Source organism: Suricata suricatta, chromosome 1 (assembly GCF_006229205.1).
Source record: "Suricata suricatta isolate VVHF042 chromosome 1, meerkat_22Aug2017_6uvM2_HiC, whole genome shotgun sequence".
Lineage (NCBI taxonomy): Eukaryota > Metazoa > Chordata > Mammalia > Carnivora > Herpestidae > Suricata > Suricata suricatta.
Genome location: NC_043700.1, coordinates 80,636,298 through 80,652,996, shown reverse-complemented (window position 1 = coordinate 80,652,996; position 16,699 = coordinate 80,636,298). Strand labels below are relative to the sequence as shown.

The window sequence follows — 16,699 nt, the reverse complement described above, 5'->3', positions numbered from 1 at the left end:
GTTCTGAAAGGTGACAAATCACTCTCTGCTCACACAGACTCCATGTATGGGGTGGAGGGTTAAGGGATGGGCCCACCCCATCAGTTTTCTGTCATTACAGTTACCTAAACGTAGTAAAAATTACATTAAGTGCTTTGCTTCTTCCACTAGTCTGGATTAGGGATCTACCATTAATATATCTTGGAGATTCATTAGGTTAAGGGGAAGGTCACTGCTGTTTCACTGAGCTATTTCTTTGACGTTGCATCCACCAATCACAACATGCTTTACTTCTCAATGCTACATTCACTATTGCTCCTCCTCTGATTTACCCTGAACTATAACTGAATTATCTCTGCTCTGCCACCTGTTAAGGGAAACAAGCAAGCAGAAGAAAGGCTGATGATATCAATCCCCATTCTCTCAGTTGCTCTGAACTCCCACTATTGTATTGCGTATTGCAGTGAAGGGTAAACAGAGCCAGCTGGACACAGTGAACAGGAGAGCGGACATACTGACAGCAGCTTAGACCCCTCCACTCTATCTCCCTCTGGATAAACAGAGAGATGACTCGCTCAGATTCACAACTATATATTCTTAATCCTGGAATGAGTTTCCCTAGCTGGTGCAGGTAACTTGCTTGTAGGTAGTACTTGAGGAAGAAAATTAAGTTTAATAACAGTCTATGGCAAAAAAGGTACATTTACTGGGAAATGTTATGAAATCCATTCCAGGACTAAATGTAAGTCCTTGTTGAACTATCCATCTCAGAATTGCCCCGACAACATATCCTGGTCTCAAAATATGATATAATACATTAGCTCATCTCCTAAGAAGGAGAGCTAGAGTCGACAACTGCGTAACATTTTGCATCCCTTTTGATCCACCAATTCAGCTTTTAGGGATTTATAATTCATACTTTAAGGAAAACTATACATATGGCCGGGAGAAAAAGAAAACAATTAGTCACAGGGAACCAAGCAAATAAGCTTTATATATCCTTTTAATGGAATAATATTCAGTCGTTAAAAAGTACACTGCAAAAGAATATTTAATGATATGGGGGAAAGTTTAATATATATTCAGTATTAAGGGAAATAGGTAAAAAATAAAAATTCCCTATGTTTTATATTTAAATAATATAAATGACATATACACAGCAAAGTATAGAAAAAGCCTGGGAAGCCGGACAGCAGAGTAATAGTGACTATGTTTGACAGATGGAACTAAGGGTGAATTTTGTTTTCTTTTTATTTGTTTATACTTTCACAAATTTTCCCTGATAATAGTGAATTATTCTTTTTTTTTAATGTGTGGGTTTTTTTGTTTGTGTTTGTTTTTGAGGGAGAGAGCGTGAGAGTTCGTGAGGGGCAGAGAGAGAGGGAGACAAAGAATCAGAAGCAGGCTCCAGGCTCTGAGCTGTCAGCACAGAACCCCGACTCAAAGCTCGAACTCACAGACCTCGAGATCATGACCTGAGCCGAAGTCAAACGCTTAACCGACTGAGCCACCGTGAATTACTCTTAAAACAAGAAAAACAAAAACAAAATAAATCTGCTTACATGATTAAAAGTTGTTTTTTTGTTTGATTTTTTTAAGGAAAGAAGGCAGAAGAAAACTTGAATCCTTTACCCAAGGGAATCTTAACAGAGGGTCAATCTTAATCATATAATCAAAGCTTCTAACCACCTTAACTTTTAGAAAAGAAACAGGGTGGGTTGAAAGTTGTTACCAGGACAACTTTAAGACTGTAAGACTTCCAGCCTCCAGCAGCCTAGCCTGGAGTTCCTTCTTAACTCCAAACCTCCTGGCAAGACTGCCACACAAGTACCAGAATACTCTACCACCGTGAAGACAGGACCCACCTCCTCCTCAGAGACAGTAAGAATGTATGCAGAGTACGCATGCACAGTGCAAGAGAATCAGCCTGGGCCCTTATTCAAATACAGATTCCCAAGCTTGCAGAGATTCAGAAGTAGGGTGGGCTCAGGAATCTGCCTGTGTGGCCAGCAGCTGTCGTGATTCTACTGCGGGCAGTTGTCAGACCAGATCTGAACACGTGGCTTTCTGATTCACAATCTAGACAACTTAGACTGTTTCCTTGTGACCAAGCTGCTCTCAGGCCACGAGCGGGTGTAATAATTACACTTTCTCGTTTCTGTATTTGACACTTTGACATCTCGGGCCCTCCTGGCACTCATAGGACCACCCTCCCAGGGTTAGAAAGCTCCAAGAGGCAACAAAGGACTCACCTGTGAGCAGGCCATTCCCGTGCAAACCAACCACCCAGAGCCCACACTTCCCCCACCTCCTCTATTTAATTCAGCTCTCACACGCAGGGTCACTATCCCTGTCCTAATCACCCTGGGTGCCAGATACCAGATAACTAGGGACAACCCCCACATGCCCCACAGCCTGCTGAAATGACTCCAACTAGCTAATCCTAAACTTGTTTACCCTGCTTTGCCTGTTTCTTCCCACAGAAATAACAGTAAAGGCTTTTTACTTTTTTTTAAGTTTATTTATTTATTTTGATAGAGAGAGAAAGGGAGAGCAGGGGAGAGGCAGAGAGAGAGAGAAAGTGAGAGTGGGGGCAAGGCAGAGAAAGAGGGAAAGAGAGAATCCTAAGCAGGCTCCACACTGTCAATGCAGAACCCAATAAGGGGCTCTAATTCACGAATCTTGAGATCATGGCCTGAGCCGAAGTCAGACACTTCGCGGACTGAGCCAACCAGGTGCCCCCCAGGAAAGGCTCTTGCCCCCATATTGCCAGCTCCCTCTGCCTGTGGACAAGTGCGTGCTTCCCCAGTGTGCTCCCATGGCCTCTCCTGGAGGGACTGTGAGCACAACAAGCTATCATTTCCATGACAGTCCCCTCCTGATGTGTCTGGCCTCTCCACACCTGAATAATAGTACAATCTCCATCTTGAAACCTTGGGCTGCCTCTTCTAGAAAGAAAATCTCTTGCAGGTTACTGAGAGCAGCAACAACACATAAAAAGGTGTGGCAGGTGCCACCCAAGAATTCTGAGCATTCACTGATGGTTAAAAGCCAACGAAATGCTGGTAAAAACACATTCCTGGTTCACAGAGAAGAGTATTACAAATGCAACTCCTAAGATCTCCATTTCCCCTGACACCTACCTCACGGAGTGGGATGATGAGGCTACACAGGTTCTCCTCCTTGCTGGTAAAGCAGATGTAATTTGTGGACACAAACATCTGCCCCAAAATGTGCATTTTGTTGAACGGAGTCCAGAGGGTGCAGTCTGTATGGCCATCTAATTTTTCATCTTTCGGCAGCCGGAAAAGTGCGCGGTATCTCTCACTCTTTGCCCTGGCGTCCAGATCACTGGAAGGCAGGAACAAGGTCACCTCACACAAGAGCTAGGTATCCATACCTTCTCCAGGATGTGGCAGTGGGCGTTCGTCAGCCCATCTCTCTGCCCCTCTATCTTGTCAGATGTTATCCCTACCTTCTTGGCTTTCTACTGGAGCTAACTCCAACCTATGACTCAAAAGCATAATATAATATTTTAATAGCTTTAGGACCCTCGTGTAGTCATTTTACAATCAAGATCTATAAATGTTAAAGAATCTTAGGAAAACTAGGCCTGGATAGGAAATCCATTCTTTTTTCTAAGGGAACACAGTAATTTCTAAAGAGATTATTACATTTATATTTATCCAGAGCCACTTTCTGGCCTTATCTTTTAAGAACGACCTAATGAGAATGCAAACAAGCCTCCTGACTCTGCCGGCTACCTCTGTCTGCCCTAAAAAGACAACAAAACTTCCTGAAACACAGGAACAACCCACATATTCTACAACCAGAGTTTCCAACCTCAGCTTTGTCCTCTGCTGACTACAATCTTTTTTCCCTTTTTCCTGTTCATCATGTCGGTTGTTCAAACCTCTCCTCTCAAGCTTCTATGCCACCCCAGCCACTGGGTGGTGGAGTTTCTGGCTTCACAGAGCAAAGAGGAGCTCTCTCCTCTCCCATACCCTCCTTCCTTTTACTTCCAAATTATCTCCATCCTCATCTACTCTTCCTTCCTTTCCATTTCAGGAGAGGTATCTGCACACACAAGCATGTTTTCCACGCCATGTCAGATGTCACTATTAAAATAACTGGTTTTCTTACAGCTGTAGCTCTGTGCTCCCTCCTTCCCCGCACCTACCCTCACCACAAACTCTTCCCATTCTATGCTATGTTCAAATCTTTCACATTCTATCAGAGCAACCCCCACTCCGTTCCCATTGAATTTCCTGAAAAAGCAGTCTATACTTGCCTAATTCGCACTCCTTGCCTTCCATCTGCTAGTCAGTCCACTATAGTAACAGCATTCACCCTCAAACACTCTACTGAAACACGCTTCAAATCACCAGGCATCTTAATTGCAGTGATGTCTTGTCAGGTCCCAATTGCCAGCTGTACGCCGGTGATTTCCAATTCCACGTATGTTACTGGACCTGTCTCCCATGTGATGTTCTGCAGGCAGCTCACTCAACGTGATCAAAACTGAGCTCTCCCATCCCTTGCACACGCTCTCCCTGTCTCATTCCCCATCTCAGTCCAGGACAATTCCATGCACACAATCACACTTGAGAGCATCAACTTTTCCCTTGTCTTCTCTCTAGCTCCACTCCCACATCCACTTCCAGGCTTCCCTGCAGCCTCTGCTCATCCAGGTGCTACCACTTTCCAGATATCACGGACTTAATTCCCTCTGTGCTCTTTCCCTGAGATTCCTGCACCATGTTATTCCACCTGCCTGAAATATCCATCCTACTGAATCTGCCTGGGTAACTTCTACTACCGCCTCGGAGCCCACTCCAAGCAGCCACACCTGAGGGCCTTTCCCAGCACTCTGCCCCTCTCCCCACGCGTGTACCCATGGCGCATCACCCACAGAACCAGAAGAGTTCCCGTCACTTTGTGCCAACGCTGGCCGTGTCTGCCTCACTGAACTGTGACTGCTTCAAGCAGTCTCTTTCAGTTCTCTATTTATACGCAGAAGAGCGTTGAGAACCTTGAAGTGAGTAAGAAAAGGTTAAATTTCATAAAAGAATGTAAAGGTTTCTTTCTTCTAAAGTGTGTAAGACTCTGTCTCTGTCACCTACCGTTTGAGAGCCGAGACTTTTTTAGGAGACTTCTTTTTCAGTTTGGGCAGGGATCTATCTTGTTCAAAGCCTTCATTGTCTAAAAGTTGCCTCATGGCTATGTTGGCAAGCTGCTCCATTAACTTGAAGGTCTCGTTGATGTTGAGAAATACAGAGAAGAAATGCTCACTGGACCTCGTGCTCACTTTGATCACGTCGGGCAGGAGCAGCGTGGCGTTCTTCTCGAGCTGTGTGATGTCCACCCACCGGATCACCAGCTTGGCTGAGCACAGGGAACAAGGCTGGTCAGCACCTGGCTCCTTAAAACCCCCTGGGGATCCTTCAGTCTCCCAGACCAACCCCCCCAACCTCAGTGCACTCCTTTCTTTGAGCTTGCCTGCCTATATTTATCACTGTTTTGTTCATTTAAGAGACAAACTCAAACCACATAAATTCTGAGTTTATTATCCTTATGAATTTAAGTCCATGTCAACTGCATGAATGATAACTTCGGTGACTCTTTACTACTTAATAACCATTTCTTTTGACAAACATTAGTCAAAAATAATTGAGTTCACTTATTAAATGGTTAAAACACAGTGTTGACCCCATCATAACTACAGGTCTATTTTTGGCATTTTGATGTGGTTTATGAGTTCAGGGCAAACCTCAGCAGACTCTCCCAAGCTTCCCTCTGAAATTCTAGACAACTCACCTTCCCTTCCCATCAGGAAAGAATAAAAGCAAAGGTGGTTAATACTGAGGTACATCCAACCCTGACGGGGGACCTTCCCCTTCCAGTAGCTGCAAGAATAGTAGTTGACGAGCTTCTCTTCCTCGGGCATCCCGAACAGCCTGTGGAATTTCACAATGGCTTCTTTAAACTTCTCTGTGTCATCATCTTCTTTCACATCGTTGATCTTGTTATATTCTGCAATGATGCCCTAAGCGAGGATGAAACAAGGCACGCAGCTGGTATTAATATGGCTAGGGCGGCTTTTTTCTGTATGCTATAAATACGGGAAAGGGAAGAAGAGAATAATTTCTAATGCTAGAATTTTCTTTTAAATTGATCAATTATTTTTGAAGGCAGCCCCAAATTCGAAGCCAGTTACCCAGGAACATTTGCATACTAAAAGATTTTGAAATGACAATATGGCTTTGATTAAGTTTGTTGGTGCTAATCATGTTATTAAGGAAAGTTAGAATGAAGCCCATGGTTTTATTTTACAAATGTGGAGATGTAAAGATTTTGCGAGTTCTACTCTGCTTTTCCTAGCTCATCAAGATAGAGCCATCCCAAAGATCAATCTCTGCTTTTCTCAAAACTACTTCTTCATTGAGAGAATAGAAATAGGTGGCCTTGAGGGAGACCAGGGAAGGTCCATTTTGAACCAAGGCTATTTTCGGGGTGAGAGGGCTTTGGTAGCGTGCTCTGTTAGGGGACTTTAGACAGCGATGAGGTGGCAGGGGGCACTGAACCTCTGGATGGAAAGAAGTAGCCAGTTCAGAAGAAGGATGGAAAAACCTTTCCCAGTTGGCAAACACACCTACAGCTTATGTGACACTTCAAAGTTATCAGTGCCTTTAGAGGGGGATCAAAAATTTTTATGTAAAAAGAAATAAATGAATAAATAAATAAAAGGGAATGGGAACCCATTAATAAGTAGCAGCAGTTGGGTTCCTAGGTAATCTCCATGACCAATAAACTGAGAGTAAGCGTGGAGCCCTTCAAGGGGGCTAATACTTGCTCTTCCCCTGGACCACTGAGCAAGGTTTGGACCTAAAGTCAGAATAAGGAGAATATTAGAAGGAGGTGCTGTAGAACAAACCAAATGATACCCATGTTTTGAGTGGAAAAATATTCAAACTACATTATCCAAGGTCTACTAAATGCTCATCTAAATTGATGAGAGAATGTATGAGGATACAGACCTGAGAAACAATACTCTGGAACACGTCAGGGCCTAATGCCAATGTCAACAAACCCGGCCTTGCCAACCAATTTTAACAGTAAAGGTAATAGTCCCGATTAGGGTTCCACTCCCAACTTCCCCACCTTTAAGAAAAGAGGGTCCCGAATGCAGAGCCCCTCCTTAGTTTACTATAATTTTTTAGCCAGGTGGACCGGATGATGGAGCAAAGGGATGGAATATCTTCCTTCCTTTAGGCTCCACGTAACATACAATGGGTTGCCCTGATTCTAGGCAACAGCTCCACATAACTGAAAAATTACTAGAATCCAAATACTTGGGAGGTCCAATATAAATTTAAGTATGCAAAAGACATTGACTAAGAATTCACAAAAAGGAAAATTAATTTAGCCAACATGAAAAAATGATCAGCCTCATAATCTAAGACAGAAAATTAAAACAAGACCCCAACTTTTACCTATTAAATTTGGAAAACCATTTAAACAACCAGATTGTTGAAAAGTAAGCTAATTACACAGGGATTCCAAAACACTGACTATCTCTTCTAAGGTCCATTAAAAGTGTGTAAACTACCTCAGTAACCAACATTTTGTAATCTATCCCAAAGGAAAGAAAAACTATAGGAAGCCTTATATGAACAAAAGTGTCCACTGCATTGTACTACTGTTTGCACCTGCTCCCCACTGCTCTAGAAGCTAAGGAGACTTCTAGAAAGAGGAGAATGATAAGGTCAATAGTGGGCTAATATTCCATTATTAAATTAACAACTAAAAATTGCATAACAATACCAGTCAAGGAAACAAAGACATGATACAAAACTGTGTACGGTATACGTACGATAAGACTACTATTATGATAAGTTGCACTCCAGAAGTCTAGAAAGAAATACACAAAATGTTACCTATGGGTTCGGATTATGCTTCTGTAGTTAATTATTACATTTATAATTTATAAAATTTAATTAAACCTCAAAACAAATAAATTTGTTGGTTCCCTTCATTACTGGACAACTGGGAATGCTTAAACCATTCATTTGCACATGAATGACATTCCTTCACACATAATTGCATTAATAGCAATTCCTTCGTCCTAATTGGTTTCAGGGGAATTAAATGTGACATTTTGGGTGTAATAAAAACAGTGAGAAGAACAGCTATTTGACATAATTGGTTCTTGTTTTATTTTCTGTTTTTCCGCATTTGTTTTTGTTTTCCTCCTGGCTATTGTCACTTGTAAGCTTCAGTTTCTTCCTGTAGCTCTTTATTTTGTCTACCGTCCAGAGGCATGCCATCGGAGGGCGGACTGGATGGAGGACTGTAACTGAGAACCTCAGCAGAGGCTCCGGACGGAGAAGAGGCCTCGCCCCCTTTCCCGCACCAGTTGCGGTCCCCTGAGACGCAGTCAAGTGAGGAACCTCACACTCACTCCATTAAAGTTACTTCCCAGAAATTCAGACGCGTGACTCAAAAATGAAATGAAGTTATAAAGTCAGATGGGTTTTATCAATAAGACAACTCTCCATTACTCAAGAACACTGTTTTGTTTGGAAGCTCCCACCTCCTCCCAGCTTCAAACTGAACTTTTCCAATGTCCTCCCTGCTCTCATTTTTACCCTCTTCACTACATGTCTAGTCTCTATAATTACGACAGAGTAGAAACTGATCAGTCGTCTTGAAGCAGTGATAAATATCCAAATATCCATCTTGAGGGGCAAAGGGAAAGAGAAAGGGAGAGGGCGATATGTTGTTTGTGTTTTTCTGCTACTCAGCCCTCACTAATTTTATGTGGTCCAGGTAAAATTCAGTTCTCTTCTTCCAAAACATCAGACCCTAAGCAGCAATGATATTCCACTTCTTTTTCTGATTAGAAAATTACTACTTGCTCTGTAAAAGTTTAGTGAAGGAGAAGAAATCAAACAGAAATTGACCATCCTGTGGCATTTTAATGAGAAGCAAACTATCAGATCACTTCCTAGAATTCTTCCTTAAACTGGGTGTGAAGAAAGACTTTCTAACTATGACTAAAAATCTGGAAAGAATTTCTAATTTTGACTAAATAAAACATTTAAATGTTCCATGGCAAAAACTATAATGAGCGACAAATGACAAATTCAGAGAAAATATCTATGATCAATATCACTGACAAAAGGCTAATGGCCTTTATATAAAAGAACTTTAAAAATTTAAAGAAAAATAAGACCAAAATCCCATAGAAAAATAAGCAAAACACATCAGCAATCTATGAGCTGTATAAAAACGGACATTAAACATCTGAGATGTTCAACTTCACTTGTGAGATAAATGTAAATAAAAACAACACTGAAATAGTTCTCCCCCATCAGATTGGCAAAAACTCAAACACTTGATAATCCACCTTTGTGGTAAAGCTGTGGGGGAAAAGGCATTCCCCTACATGCCAGTGAGAATGTGAAAAGTTATAACTCCTGTGCGGGGGCCTGGGGGGGGAATTTGGCAATATTCAACAGAATGACACATGCATTTTCCACTTCTACCAGTTTATCTTACAGATACATCCCTACAATACACACATATGCATATATACATCCATGTTTATTATTATAATTCATTCATATACTGTATATTTGTGTATGTGTGTATATGTAGATGGATAATTATAATTGCAAATTACTTGAATGTTCAAGATGAGAGAGTGCTGAGTTCTCTACGGTATATACACACATAATCAATCTATACTCATTGAAAAGAATCAGGTACTAAATGCAACGTAGGTCATGGAATCATGTTGGACCATGGAATAAAAAAGGACATGAAATGACAAATCTGGTAAAATCCAAATTAAGCTTATAGTTAACAGTATTGCATTAATGTTCATTCCTTAGTTTTGATAAATATACTATGGTTATAGAAGATCTCAATATTAATGGTGACCGAGTGGTAGGGTCTATGGGAATTCTGTCTTATCTTACAGTTCTTCTGTAAATCTAAAAATTAATAATATTTCAACATAAATACCCAACTATTAAAATCCTTTTTTAAATAACACACACACACACACACACACACACACACACACACACAAAACATGTAGATACTCTCTATGAACTGATATGAGTTGTCACCCAAGAGTTATTGAGTGAAAAAACCAAATGCAGAGGAGCATATACACACGAAGGCTTGTGTGTAAGAATTAAAGAGAAATAAAAAATATATATATATACCGACCTCTTTTCACAAAAAGAAACACAGGAAGCATAGGCCCGATAACAATGAAGTCGGTTCACTACAAGGGTCTGGGGAGAACAGGATAGCAAAGACGAAGAAGGAAGTAACATTTTGAGGAATTTAAATTTTTAGAGGGATGTTAAAATTTTCTGCATGCAAAAAATATTAAACTCTGCAGGAAAGGAGAAAGAGACTGAAACTGAAAGCAAATGGAAATAAGTGGCTCATTCCAGGACTGAGACAGAGAAGGTGCAGCAGGAGTAAGAAGGTGCTCGAAAAAGCAACAGGGACATGTCGCAAAGTCAAAGGAGGTGTCTGTCTGTGTTTCCTCTAACTAAACCTGGACTAGTGTGGGGACCAAAAGAATCAAGTCCAGTAATGAAACAGTAACAACTGGAAAACAGGAATCTGTGAGTGCATAGCAAAAATAAATAGATACATAAATGATGAGAGAGCTCTTGCTTCTAGTGGAATAGCAGGTGTCAACTGGTAAATGCAAGAGGATGCTGGAGCTGGAAAATTATCAGTTTGTAAAGACATCACAGCAAAGACTGGTTGAGACAAGAAAATCATCAACGGATGATTCTCCACTAAATCATGGGGAAATCTTGATAAGGAATAGGATAGTTGTGTACCCATAAAATGTTTTCCTACAGAAAAGCTCAAATAGTTTATCATTTGAAAAGGCAAAATGAGTAACCTGACAATAGAGAAACCGAGTAGGTAACCCCTTGTTGCGTTTATATCGCCCAATGAGGGGAGATGGGTATCATGTGTCCCCAGAATTGACACTCTTGAAAAGACATAAGATCACTTATGATGTGTTCCACCTGGGAATGCATAATCAGAATCAAATCATGCAATTTGACAAAACCCAAAATGAAAAATGTCCCATTAAAAAAACCAGAACTATATACTTAAAAACATGAATATCATAAAAGACAGAGAAAGGCTATAGAAATGTCCTAGATTAAAGAAGACAACAGATGAAAACCAATTCAACAGCTTCTTAGACTGGATCTTGGGCTGGGCTGAAAAAAAATATGCTGTACACTGGGTCAGTTAACAAAATTGGAATATGTGCCAAATATTAAAATACAATGCTAATGTTAAAATTTATCATAGGTGATAACTGCAATGTTATTTTTCAATAGAATGTTCTTAGAAATACACACTGAGGTATCTGGAGGAAATTCCTCTCAAAAAGAAAGCAAATCAGTACTCAAATGATAACATTAACTGAGACAATGTGCTAACAACAGGAGAATGCAGAAGGTCTATAGGTATGTTTTACACAATTCTTATTTTTACAACTTTTCTGTATGTTTGAAATCATTTCCAATTAAAAGTTAAAACTCAACAAAATAATCTGCTACCTGTATTTTTCCTCTCACAAATGTGGTGATATCATTCTCATTTTCAAAGATGGACAGCGTCTGCAGCAGATTCTGCTCAAGCCATTCCCAGTGCTCGGTGATTTCTTTTCTGGAACCACCTGTACGAATGTAAAGATGATAACAGAATTTTTGGAATTTAAAAGATACTTAAACAAGCTCACTTCATTAATATGCAATATCACTAGAGGACATGACTGCATTTAAATGCTTTCTCCTCTTCAGAGGAGACGTAGAGGACAAGCAGGGATGTGAAAACCCAAGAGTAAGTACTGTGTTACAGTCAAGTCCGAGCAGGTGGGTTCAGACACTTTTCGGACACTGTTCCCAGGTAGAAGGTAGCAAGCATCTCTCCTATTCACTTTTCTGGACTGGGAATTGAGTCCTACCTTCCCTCCCTCCTAGAACCTGCACTTCACAGAGTAACATAGATCTTGTTTGGACACTAGGTTACTTTTGTTAAGTTGAATAATGAGAGCTTCAGTCTGCCGCTGAAGATCTGATGTAACCGCCTCCCATAATGGGCAAAAATTATCCCCCCACTTCAATTATGAATGAGATGTGAAAATGGACTATCACTAGGGAGCAGCCGCCTGCTCTCAGGGGCACAGCTGCCTTGAAATGTAATGGGATGAGGTCATCCTCACGGCCTCCGACCAAGTCTCTACACTTGGGTCGGGAATAAGAAGCATAAGTTCCTTTGCCTGGCAAGCTCGGCACTTAAACAATCCTAGCCTGTAGCTTATGTGACTGCACTCTCCTCACAACTGCAGGGCGTAACACAGATGCCGTCAAGATGTGGTTGTAAAGACTGGACTCAATCCCCTCCCCTTTTATTCTTGCTCTGGGATTGTTAATATTCTTGCAGAAAAATAATGTTTCATAAATCATTCATATATCTTACACATAAATCGTATGCACTACTCATTCCAGAGTTAAGGAACGATTTTGTGTCTCCACTGATCCAACCTCCTGGCATCTCTTCCGATTTCCAAGCTTCCTTTTATTTGATTTCTTAACAGTGTTTTTCCTCTTTGTTCTCTGTCACCAGTTACTCAGAATCTCATTCTGACTCCTGACAAAGAAGGGAGTCATGAATGTGTCTACAATGATACCAGAACTGCGGGAGGAGAGCTAAAAGCTCTTTAAGAATGAGATAGGTTTGAAGTGTTTCAGACCCACTATTTAAGGGGAGGCAAAACCAAACCAAACCAAAGTTCATTTTCTTCTAAACACCAAAACTGCCTCCGCAGAATGCTGATGTAAAGGATGAAAAGTAGATTTCTTAGTGGAGAGGCAGCCCCGTGAAAACACAAGAGAACAGATTATAGCTCTTTGTGGACATTTTCCCTGGCTCACCCATTCGGGGCCATAGTCAACCACATGTAAAGGTAATTGATGACTCTGTACTGTGATGTCGTGGCGAAAGCTAGAGCCCAGGACACCTGGGTCCCCCTCCCTCTGCCACTAGCTGGCTGGATCACTTTAGACAGTCTGTTTAATCTGTGAAATGGAGATGAATGAATAATAGAACAAAAACTACAACAAACCTTTACCCATTTCAGGGCAATGCTGTAAAGATCCCAAAGAATAATGTCCACAGAGATATTTTGGAAAGGAGGAAATATTGTTTCAGATGCAAAGAAGAATGCCCATTTGGAATATTCAGGGAATGGGTTATTCTGGAGTTTACCAGAGAGCTTTAAAACATTTTAGATTTCAGGGGTGCCTGGGTGGCTTAGTTAAGCATTTGGCTTGGCTCAGGTCATCATCTCCCAGTTCATGAGTTTGAGCCCGACATCCAGCTCTGCACTGACAGCTCAGAGCCCAGATCCTGCTTCAGATTCTGCTTCCCTCTCTCTCTGCCCCTCCCCCACTTGTGCATTTCCCTCTCTCCTCTCTCCTCTCTCTCTCTCTCTGTCAAATATATAAATAAGCATTAAAGAAAAACACTTACACTTAATTTTAGGGGCATCTGGCTGGCTCAGTCAGTTAAGCGTCCGACTTCGGCTCAGGTTATGATTTTGCAGTTCATGAGTTCAAGCTCCACATCAGGCTCTGTGCTGACAGCTAGCTCAGAGACTGGAGCCTGCTTCAGATTCTGTGCCTCCCTTTCTCTCTGCCCCTCCCCTGCTCATGCTCTGTCTCTCTCTCAAAAATAAATAAATATTTTAAAATTTTTAGAAAATTTAAATAGTCATTGGATAATTTTCTAAAACATCCTTCCTTGTGTCCTTCCTTGTCTGTAAACAGGTCACACCATCACCACCCATAACTGGCTGTGATAGACAGAGAGAGCCCAGTAAATGCCTGCCATGAGCCCTCCACTCCGGCCACCTGGGCTTGTCGGCACTGTCAGATGTCTGCACCTCAGGACAGCGGCACTCCCGGAGGCCCACGAGACTGCTGAGCTCCTGCAGACCCATCGGGCACAGTTCCCAGCGTCTGTTTGATCTTGCTTCTCTTCTGCCCCTGCCTGTGTCAACTGGAGATGTGCCTTCCAGAGGCTGGTTTTCATGTGGTCTGGCTGTTGACTGGTATCTCACTGTGCTCTGCCTTTGACCAAGTAGTCACACCGAGTACTAGACTTTAGAGTCTCTGTTACACTGGTTGTGGAACCCACCCTCAGTTCAACCCCACTCATCCTGTTACCCTGGATAGAGAAGTCCATCAGCTATGAAACCTAGGACAGAACAGGTGTGCCTTCAGCTTTGCACATGCTGCCTTCAAAGTGTTCTTTGTGTACATATTCCTGTAAGTACGCCCGCTTAAATACACACACACGGTAAAAATGGCGTATGTATGCACACACTCATTCAACAAACATTCACTCATACTTCCAACGCTTATGGATATAATATGAAGACATTATGGCTGATTTCTGTCTCCAAGTAGTCATCCGAGCGCTCTTGTATTGAAGTTCAGATTTAGAGTCTATGGCCATACCACCCTTAATGTACCCACTCTTGTGTGACATTCAGATTTACTTTACACATTGTTTCCCCACCTGTTGCCTTCTCTGCTGTCCTCGGACCTCCTGTTCTCCACCCCAGTGCCCAATCCATCATTTCTATAACCTATTCCTCCTACCACCTAACACCATTTGCACCACTGGCTCTTCTGTCTGCTTTTTGCTGCTTAGGAAATGAATCCCCGTATTTCTATCTTCAGTTACCATCACTGCCCCCCCAACGACTGCTGCTGACTGTGCTATTTCTGTCCTGCTCTCCACCTCCTGTTGCTTCTTCTACACTTCTCAGTGACACATGAAAAGGCTGGCATTTAAGCATTACCGTGAGCCACTCACTGAGGAGGTGACACTGCTCATCTCAAAATCTTTAGGTCTTACAACTCTTTGAGCTTACTCAGTGCCGTGGGTCTGCTTCTGTACTCCCAAACAAGTTTTGGAGGTTCTTCTGGCTACATCTACATTCTAAGATCCCAAAGTTCCAGATGACTGAGCTCTAGATAAGAGAGAACTTTGTGTACCATTATATGAAACCATCATCACCATATACTATTTGAGAAAAGAAAGATGCAAATGCCATCACCAATGGTAGTTTCAGGATTAACTATGGATATGGATACTTACTGACACCCAACGGATACTTTTTAGGGTGCATAATAAAATACACCTTTTACATTTATTGCTTAGTATACAAAAGCACCCTACTCTCTGAACACTTTCCTAAATTCACAAAGGGTAAATGAAGACGGGTTCAGGGCTCCAGGTTCTGGGGACTAAAAGTATGACAATACTTATAAAGCAGAGCCAGATCTCCTGATCCAGCAGACAAAACAAATCCTGAAGATGCCAGTCTCATAAAAAGTATTTCTGAAACCAGGTGTCCATTGCTGTCCACTTCTCACTCTGGAACAAAGAGTTCACGATTCCGCTCAGAGATCACAGAGCAAATGTCCTGCTATCAGTTTGAGAACAACGGTCACTTTGCCAAACCACTCTTTAGGAACAAGCGAAACTCCCAAAACACCGTGTTGCAATCCAAAATGTTCCTTACAAATAACTCTTTCATTTTGCAAGAAACTAAATACCAGTGCTGCAGGATTTAAGATGTTGGGGCTTCTCTTTTGTTGTTTTTTAAGGTGAGATCACACAGAGCTCTTGTGCCGTGCCTGTGAATAGGGACTTATCTATTCACCCGCAGTTGGAGCACAATGTGTTGGACGCTCAGAAGAAGAAAGGAAGGGCTTGGCTCTTGATTCTATGGAAAGGCTTCATTCACAGAGACACAGCAAGAAAAACAAGCTGACCTGACTGTGCGATCAGCTGGAACAACAAAGAAAGCCGATGTGGAGAATGAGAACCCTTCAGGAAATCCCAGTTAACCCAAGTCCAAGCATTCTGCTGTGGTTAAAAACTACATCGGCATTTGATGGGCTCAAGGTTACCGAGAAATTAAAAATTTTGGAAAAATGGGAATCTTTATTATTCAGAGTGGGGTTTTGTTTTGTTTTTAAGAATGCTAGCCACAGGCCCTGTGCATATATCTGGGCAACGTTTAAACATTATTTAAGGTAATGAAAAATACAAAATCATCGTAGTCTAATCTCTCATCTAGCTTTAAATGTGTCTTAAAGTACATCAAGGCCACTTGAAATAAAAAGGAAAAAGCATTAAGAGGGACCCACAAATTAAGTCTATCAGATCTTGTCTCTGAGGATTAAGAACAGGCTGAAGGCCCTACTGATAGACATCCAGCAGACATTTCTTTGTGATGCATGATCACCTAGCTCCAAAATCCATGTTTAAGTGCGGTAAGTATGACTGAGGTTAGATTATTGGAATAATAAGGAGCCCGGTTATCAGGGAGCCAAAACCACATCATGGAGCAGAATACTGACTTTGATGTCAAAAAAGCACACCCGATCTCAAAAGCGCACATACTGACTTTGTGATCGTAGGTAAATTAGTTCGTTTCTTTGTGTTCCAGATGCCTCATCTGTAACACGTGCTAACATCTGGCACACTGGTTTGTGCTGAGAATGACAGAAGATCATTTGGACAGGAGAAGGCTTTAGCACAGGTTGAGAATATACAAAGCACTAAATAAACAGTTGCTCTTGGC

At 41.6% G+C, this 16,699-nt stretch overlaps 1 protein-coding gene across 1 annotated transcript in view; it reads right to left on the bottom strand.

Annotated features, from left to right (window-relative positions):
* TBC1D9 (TBC1 domain family member 9) overlaps positions 1-16,699 on the bottom strand; it is a 74,485-nt gene that overhangs the window by 44,028 nt on the left and 13,758 nt on the right. Inside the window, exons 3-6 of the mRNA XM_029950987.1 lie at positions 11,595-11,713; positions 5,797-6,025; positions 5,103-5,364; positions 3,123-3,330 (exon numbers count right to left, since the gene is read on the bottom strand). Of these exons, the coding sequence (XP_029806847.1) occupies positions 3,123-3,330; positions 5,103-5,364; positions 5,797-6,025; positions 11,595-11,713 (818 nt within the window). The remainder of the gene's footprint in view (positions 1-3,122; positions 3,331-5,102; positions 5,365-5,796; positions 6,026-11,594; positions 11,714-16,699) is intronic.